Source organism: Cyclopterus lumpus, chromosome 1 (genome assembly GCF_009769545.1).
Source record: "Cyclopterus lumpus isolate fCycLum1 chromosome 1, fCycLum1.pri, whole genome shotgun sequence".
NCBI lineage: Eukaryota > Metazoa > Chordata > Actinopteri > Perciformes > Cyclopteridae > Cyclopterus > Cyclopterus lumpus.
Genome location: NC_046966.1, coordinates 19050698 through 19059800, shown reverse-complemented (window position 1 = coordinate 19059800; position 9103 = coordinate 19050698). Strand labels below are relative to the sequence as shown.

The 9103-nt window shown below is 44.5% G+C and overlaps 1 protein-coding gene across 1 annotated transcript in view; it reads left to right on the top strand.

The window, feature by feature from the left end:
* The first annotated feature begins 4364 nt into the window (after nucleotides 1–4364).
* The window catches only part of nr3c2 (nuclear receptor subfamily 3, group C, member 2), a 62666-nt gene continuing 57927 nt past the window's right edge, over nucleotides 4365–9103 (top strand). The window contains exons 1-2 of the mRNA XM_034540203.1: nucleotides 4365–4420; nucleotides 5996–7822. Coding sequence (XP_034396094.1) covers nucleotides 6015–7822 — 1808 coding nt within the window. The 5' untranslated portion in view covers nucleotides 4365–4420; nucleotides 5996–6014. The remainder of the gene's footprint in view (nucleotides 4421–5995; nucleotides 7823–9103) is intronic.

Here is a 9103-nt window from a genome sequence, read left to right as displayed (position 1 = left end):
AATCTGATCTGAAGCCAGGCTGTAGCCTATACGCAGTGTTCCCACTGAATATGTATTTCTGACTACACGGAGGATAAACATGTTATTTCAGTTATCAGTGTGTTTTCAATCGTCATTGCTTAAGTAGGATGATCAAACCCCAGGTGGTGTACACATAGTACGAGGGGCTTTCTGCAGGGAGGCCGGCTGAATGCATATAATTCAGCGTTTAAACAATACGTGCCATCCGTGCAGTAGGGCGCCTTAAGGTGAACGGCAATCTGTGTCAAAAGAGGGACTGTTAGATGGCCTTCTTTACGTTGTCGGAGTCTCACGAGAGACACATGAAGACTTTTCATAGCGTGCTGTTTTTATTATCACACCGCTTCACCTTTAAATGACACAAAATGATGCATGAATATCTAAAACACAAGTAATCTATTTATTTACCAATGACGATGGAGTTCTTCCCTAAAATATTTTCTCCCTGATCTAGAATCAGTTGAATGTGCTTTTTTCTTAAATGTTGTAAAGTGTGCATTTTCACTCTGACACAGTCACACAGAATGATTCTATTGGAGATGATACCCGAGTGAATTCATTAAAATCGTACAAATTGGTTGTGTAACTCTGCAACTTTGCATATATTTGATTGATTTCATGCCAGTAATATTACATCTATTGTATTCGCCGTTGCACTGACTGCTTAACTTGGATGAGCAGGTGGACTCTGATGTGTTACCTGGGTGAATATGTAAGCAAGCATGGAAATAAGAGGCTTTAGATTAGTGTTTCAAAACGATATCATGATTGCAAAAGAGATTTTGTTTCCTTTTGCATTCACTGCATACATTCTCTGCCAATGACTTATGAATGCAGGGGAGTTAACTAAAAAAATAATCAATTATAAATATTCTTTATTAACATTTGCTATAGACATTTCAGATATTAAAACATGCTAGTTCCCATAGCAACCTTAGTTAAAATTCAATATATTCCCATGTCTGACCTTCATAGACAATATATTATCATCCAACTGGGGGGTTATTCAGTCTGTGTGCCAGGCACATTAGCATATAGCGACCACACTAAAGTCCCTCCGACAAACAGAATGAGACCCGGTTTCTTATCATATAATATATACTTGTGAAACTAGAAAAATTGTTTACTGTCGCAAATAGACACATTTCAATGAAAACAGGCCAGTGATGATCACACAGATGGGCTCAAAGTTGCCACGTAGAGGCATGAAATGTACCACATGCGACACGAGTGATCAACAACAAAAAGTATTGGCCAGAGAGGAGGTGGTGGTGGTGGGGGGGGGGGGGGGGGGGGGGGGGGTCTTGATCTCGTTTCAGCAATCTATGTCATACATGTTCCTAGACAGTTTAACAAGCGTTCTTTTACATTTTTTTATGTTAAAGCTGCAACAACATTTTTATAGTGATAATTCACCAGAGGTATGTGTAAATGAAGAGTTCACTTGAAGGGATGAACACAACACTCTGCAGTTCTCCTCCCAACTCGCCGAATACCGTCGCTTGGTCAGTGGCCCTCCACGTCTGACACCCGTCGCACCGAGTCGGCTTTTTTTAAAGTTCCCAACATCAATTTAGAAGTTGATACATGTTGTGTTTACAGCTTCTGTAAGCTCCCTTAGCGGCGAACAAATATAATAATATGATATTGCGGGTTTTAATGTTTTCGCAGCCTGTGATGCAAAAAAAAGACTTTTGGATGTAAAGTCGATGCTAAATGATGTCAGTCAATTCAAAGCTGTGAGAAAGAAGAGGGACGTGTAACCAAGTGGCTCACTTGTGGGACAGCTACGCGATCACTTCAGATGTGAATGAACCTCATGAATAACTGCTAAACTGGAACAATAAGCAGCCGAGGGAGGATGATGGTGACGGACTTCTTCCCTGATTAAAACTACCTCTGTAATTACCACACACGATGGGGACAGGCTCTTCTGCTGAGTTGATGAGTATTTGGTTTCAGAGTTAACATGCTCCAATTCACCTTTCCCCACGAGGCGCAGCATGCACCTCTCTGCTTTGCCTTTGGCCTTCCCAGCTACTAGAGCTGTCTGCTGTGGCTCTAAACTGGAGTGGGAGCCTGCTCCTAATCATTGCAATCACTCATCCAAAAGAACCCCCCCCCCTCCCCTGTAAAAACAAAGCTATTTTTAGCTCCCATGTATATACAATGTTTTCAGGGCTGTGTGATTATCATTGATTTGACTAAAACGATGGCGCTCGAAAGCTCAGTGGGACTCAATGGAGCTGCCTCAAATTTTTACCAATGAGGGAGGCAATTATTACTGATTTCATGTCAGCCGTGTTCTGCTGTCAGTCTGCTATTCCCTGCGACTCTGTCACTGTGGAAAAATCTGTGATGCAAGGCTAAATTAGATTTGCTCATGATGTGTTTGACTGGCACCCATTATGTGCAATGGACAAATGGGAGCTGCATGAATGGGGGTGGGAAACATTGGTTATATCTCGATTCTCCGTCTTTTTCTGAAAGCAGGTCCCCATTCATGGGTGATTAACAGGCAGACCAGGGAGGTGGGCAGTGTTGCTTGGATGGCTTTGACTAATCTAACTACTGCGCCTGCCTCGCTTGGTTAATGGCTGCTACAGGCTGGGAGAACCCAGACATGCAATAAAGAGAAACATTCAAACTACTATAGAGAGCTCCACTGTCAAATCCCAAATCCTACATGCACACCTTTCTGCAGCCACGATAAACACGACAGAAAGTGACTCGACTGACTGACAACTCCAGAGATTTAAACTGATTACTGAATCATATACCCTCAAATCATTGATGCCATGACATGTCTGTAAAGTGAAATGCAAATAACAGCTCAGTCCAGCACGATATTGTTGTTGTTGGTGTCACCGATAAACACGGGCACACTCTACTTTCTGATGAGTGCACCAAAGCCATACTGATCTCATCCAATATACGTTACAGCATGCCAGTTTGACCGTAGGTCTGATAGGTTTAAATAACTGTGGGTATTTATCTATTTTATCATTTCAGTGGTTACTGCTTGAATTGTTTAATAATGCACTATATTATGTCTTTTGCTTCAGTTTTAAAAACAGAATAAAATAAGTCTACCTACAGATATTGCAACCACGTCATCTTTATGTTGTAATTTTCTTTTACACATTTGTCTACATGTCAATTTGTTTATGATTGTGGTCGGTCGTTCATGAGCCAAGACAACCACCGTTTTCAGTTTGGCAGACAGAGAGCAAAAAAAACTCAAACATTTTAACTACATGTTAACATGTTAAATCCGTTTTAAGCACATGCAATCTGGTTTATGAGAGGTGTGCAATAAAGAAGTGCATCATAGTTTGACACAGAGTGAATTAAGTGACATCTTGACCACTCAATAGACTTGCTCCTCCAACAGCAATAGAAATATTGCTCCACCTAGTGGAGGCAGCCGTTGTCTTGTTAGAGGAAACATCCGGACTATTCTGACTCCATTTCTCTCCGACAGTTAACAGGGTTTCTCTTCTTCTTTCTTTTTTGCATTACCAAAAAAAATCCATGTGAACTGTAAAAAGTGAGGCTGAAAGAGGGCTGCTCCCGTCTCCACTCGACTCTACAATGCCAGTGTGCGTGCACGTGCATGCTTGTGCACGAGCTCTATATGGTAAACCTTTTTCAAGACTAGAAAAGATGAAACAAGAAAGAAGACAAAAACAGCATGAAGCGCAATGTTGGGAATAAGGTACACACTTGCTTCTCGCGGTGATCCGGAGACTTTATTTCGGACAACACTGCGCGGAGCACGGTGCCCTATTTCCAGGCGGCTCTGTCTACCTGCGCGGGGGCCCCGCCCCTCTCTCTCCTCCGCTTCCCCTCCGCCGGAGTTTGCGTTGCACTCGTTGCAGTAGGAGGGTCCATGTGCACAGAATGACGTCGCTCTGACTTCCAAGTCAAACCGACTCCTCCGTTTGTTTTTTATTACTATTTTTTCTTCTTCTTCTTCTTCTTCTTCCTCTTCTTTTCTTTTTCCTTTTTTTTTTTTTTTTTTGGTGCAAAAACCTCGGGGTCCGGCTATCGCCAATCTGCAAAAAAAAAAAAAAATGTTGCGGCCATAATGTGAGCTCATCTGCTGCTGTCGTCCGACCCGTCGCTGCCGTTTCGTCCTGTTAGGAGCAAGCGGCTCTTCGCTGTGGAGGATTACCAGTGACATTACGCAGTAGACTTCAACCAGTGCGTCCAGCTGTCAAACTGACAACTATGTGTTGGAAACAGTAGACAGAACACATTCGTTCATATTTATTGACTTTGCCTTTGCGTGTCCTTTTTTTAATTTATTTTTTATTCATTTATTTTTTTTTTGGTCCTCTGGATTATCGCTGCCCAGCAACACCGCCACCTGACAACTCTGAATGTCGTAATTAAGGTAAGGACGGACGCAGCTCAGTGTTTCACTGTATATTCTTATTTACTGGGTGTGAGATGATAACTGCTCACCAGTCGGAGAACTCAAGACTTTGCATCCCCGGTCCGTTTGCTCCGGTGGGAGAAAAAATAAATAAATCTAATAACTTTACACCGGGACCGTTAGCTCTGTGTCTGGACCATCATAAAAAGTCGCCGGGAAGTTTATACACTTTGTGTACGATAAACAAAAAATAACCGCACTCATTTAAATAGTAGATGTCTGTGATGTCTGTGAGCATCTGTCATAAAGGTGCTGAGAAATATCTAGTGTTGTCGAATTATTACCAAAAATATGACTTTAATCATTCTCATGTCATTCTTGTTGCACGTAGTCCCTCTTGTCATTCAAAAAGCTGTCAACGAGACGACTTTAATAATAACTTTTAACAGCTAGAATACAGCAAAAACATATAAAAATCATCGTCTTTGAGTATTTATTCTGCGCAAACGCAAAATGGAGAGACGTGCAGAGAGTTGCATGTCCGACAGAGGCAGGGCAATCACGCCAGGGGCAAAGTGGGAGGAATTACCACTCTTGACATCTTTTTTTTCCCCTTCTTTTTCTTTTGTGTGTCCGTGGATCTGCGCACACTGTGCACGGGACATTTTGCGGGCAACGTGAATAACTTTAACTCCGATGTTCTTTGGCTGCTCCTCCGCCGGCCGGGGAGCCCCGTCAAAGAGTGCACCGTTAGCGCTGGAAAAACGAATACTTAAATATCACCTGAAGCGATGCCTCATTATTGCAACCTGCTCTGTAAGGTGTCTTGATTGTTGCCAGTGTTGTTGTTGCTTTTATGCACAAGATAGGAGCCAGCTCCGGCCGCTAAAGCAACATTTGAAGTTATGTCGCAGCTATGTTGTGTCTGCAAGAGCAGTAACTATTGAGTGACAGCTCTCCGACCAACCCGTGACTGGGCCTGATAAAGCTGGTGGATTTCTGGTCCGAGCTGTCCAATAGAGGCGCAGCAGAGGTGGGAATTTAAATGAAAAAGCCCAGGCGACGTCACGGAGATAGTTAACCCTTGCAGTGCAGCGTTGGCCAAGTTATGAGACTGTAGGTTCCCCCTGTAGTGCAGTGATGAGCAGCTTCGTCTGTGAGAGGGGAGATGTTGTACCGACTTGCTTTGGACTTTTTCAGATTTAAAATATTGTTCTCTCAGCATTGTTTTCTGTTTCTGTCTCAGTGTTATATTTATGTTTAAAAGTCAAATGGTCAAACATGTTACATCTAAGGTGTGTAAATTGTAGATATAATATTTCTACATCTTCACACATACCTCCTTTCTCCGCTCTACCCTTTTTTCTTGCGCCTCTTTAATATTTTGTCATCCCCTGAAGCAGAACTCACTGCTATGCAAAACCAACGAGACTACACTACATTATTACACTCGACATTTCAGAGTAATTTGCATATTACATATGCCGTGTTGTCTCACATGCCTGAAGAAACACAACCTTAATACAAGCTGTTACTCAACTATTATTATTAAGCCAATGCCTTTCTCATTCTTTTCTTTTCTTCATTTACCAGGGGAGTCAATGAGCCAGCAATGGAGACCAAAAGATACCAAAGTTTCTTTGATGGAAGTGACACAGAAAACAGATGGTCGCAGGTCCCCATCGCCATGGAGCACTGCTGCAGCACAGAGGATTCAAGTCTGACTAGCAGCGATATCCTGATGGACATAGTCAATGTCAGCTGCCCTGCTGGAAGCCCAGCCACCGACTGCAAAGACAACAGTACAAAGAAGCAGGAGCAGCCAATGCTTCGACCCGGCCAGAACCAGCCATTTGTTCTCCCACACTTCAACAACTCCCTCCATGGTAATAAGCAGGACATGGACTCTAAAGAGCTTTCCAAGACCGTGGCTGAGTCTATGGGCCTGTATATGAATGCTGCCAGGGAGGCGGACTTTGCCTTTAGCCAGCATGGGGGCGGTGGAAGCCCCGGGAAGATGTATACACTGTGTGGACGGGCTCTAGAAGAGGCCCAGTGTGGATCCACAAAGAGCCCCAAGTTAAAGCCATTTGGGTTCCAGCAGCCCAGCACCACTCCCAGAGAATGCACAACTGGGACTCCAGTTAGCTCCGCCTCAATGCTGGCCTCATCTCTGTCCTGCAGCCCTCAGACCACCAGCTCCATCTCCAGCCCAGGGGGCAGCAACAATATGGTGTCGTCGACCACCAGTCCTTCGGCGTGTTTTGGACCGGTGTGCTCGTCCGTCAATAGTCCTGTCGGGCAGACGTCTTGTGCTGCAGCTCTGGCCAACATCAAGCGCAGGAATTCAGCCACATGTAGCCCTGTGGAGTCCAGCACCGTGGGCTCACCACCTCTCACCAGCCCGCTCAACGTCATGAGGTCGCCCATGTCTAGCCCCCAGAGTATGTGCAGTGTGAGATCGCCTCCGTCCTGCAGCACTACCTGTAACATTAGGTCATCTGTATCGAGCCCCACAGGTGGCTGCTGCACTAGCACCGCTAACATTGGCAACACGGCAAGGCCCTCCATCTCCAGTCCGGCCAAAGGGGGCGCCATGGCTGTCAGCAGCCCACAGAACCCCTCGTCAGGTGGGTTCCCTGTATGCAGTCCTGCTGGCGGACTGGGCTTGGTGCAGAATGACACCAACAGCCCAGAAACAGCCGGTCTGACCAGAGACACAGACTTCAAGAACTTTGAATTCCCTAAAGTAGAGATGGTAGACGGGGAGGTGTTCAACGTCGGCTTAGACCAGATGGGCATGGTTAAGTACATTAAGAACGAGCCTGGGACTGACTTCCGGAGCATGTGTTTAGGCAGCTCCAAATGTAATGTGAGTAGCACACCTTTTATCACACAGATTAAGAGTGAGCCAAACAAAGATGAGGGATGTATGAACCAACAGCCCTATGGTGAGCAGTCACCATCCCATAGTCTCTATCCTGCATCTGAGACCACCTACTTGTCCCTGAGGAATAACATTGATGAATACAGTCTTTCTGGTATCTTAGGACCCCCTGTCCCCTCTATGAATGGGACCTATGAGCCCGATGCGTTCTCCAACAATGTCCTGTCTAAAGGGGTTAAGCAGGAGACCACTGATGGCAGCTATTACCAAGAGAGTAACAGCATGCCCACATCGGCCATTGTTGGAGTTAATTCCGGTGGACATTCATTCCATTACCAGATTGGAGCTCAAGGAACAATGGCTTTCACGCGGCACGATGTGAGGGACCAGTCCAACCCTTTATTGAATCTAATTTCGCCCGTAACGGCGTTAATGGAGTCGTGGAAATCTCGTCCGGGCATGTCGCAAGGCTCACTGTCCGCCAGAGGTGAGGGATACCTGGGTCAGAACTGCATCACAGACAGCATGACAAGGTAAGGAGAAGGAAGACCTCTCTATGTCGTCCGAGTGAGTGCCTTTCAGTGTATCGCCGTCACATCTCTGGCTTGAAAGCTGTGACTCTTTCAGAGTCGTGATGAGTATTACAAATGTTCAGCTTCACAGAGAGAAGCGATTTTTTTCCTTTCTCCTTGTTTTGGTGCGAGTATACTAGTTTGTTACAGTCCGACTCATATTACACAAGGGACTTAGGGCGTTTGCTTTGAACAGTGCAAAAATAATAACAGCAGGGCTTGGGAAAGGCAGCGGGATGCTGGCTAGGGGAACAGGAATTAAAGGACGGGGTCCAGGTCATTGTTATAGTAGCATGTGATCACAACATCATCCCTGCTAGCATTGCCCTGTGGTCTACTGTAAAACAGAGGCAAAGTTTACCTCTTATCAGATCAGGGGCCCGTGTATGTACAACAACAATATTTATTGGTCTGTTATCGGGAGTTTCAGCTAAGACCTTGTGTAATGCAAATATCTATTTTTATGGGCCCTTAGCCATTGGTTGCATCATAAATTATGAATGATTGATCTCATGCTTTTGTTGCCAAACTGATGAAATAAACAGTTTCTGTTGTGAGGGTGGGGGCTGAAACAAAACAAACAGGCCAAAGGGAGAAAAAAAAATTAGAATGGGCGCCAATCTGGCAAAGTGCAACTTTGACACAGTTGTGCTTCCAGAGTATGGCGGTGTACAAGTTGCAAGTGAAGCCGAGGCAAGTAAATCATCATGAACACGATTAATAACAGTGAATATCAAAGCCATTATCTTGACCATGAAACACATGTTGAACATTGTTGAAATTACAGAAGTATAATCACAGTGAGAGGCGCTGGTGTTTGTGGTCCAGGGCATCTGGATGCGATAGGATTTTTGTCTATTGGTGTTATAATAAACTACATGGCTATCATGTATTTATGCATTTGTGATGTTAGAAATTAACACTTTTTATGAGCTTGTGCAAAAAAAGCACTAAACAAAGTCGTAAATGGCTTCCTGCTAAGTTGCACAGCTTTGATTAGAGTCAGACTGGAAGAGAAGTGCAGCGTTTGAGCCGCTGCTGGTATACGGTGATGTTCCACGGAGACTCGACCGTGACAATTCCAGACCGACTTTGGGCAGTGACGTTGCACAGAATCTCAAAATTGTGATTTATTAGATCAAAAGTTTTCCTGATTGAATTTGTGGAAACCAACTTTGCAGATCTCACTGATTGCTCTGCTACGTTCATTTGTCTAGTTTTTATTTTTCTTCAGCTTCTGCG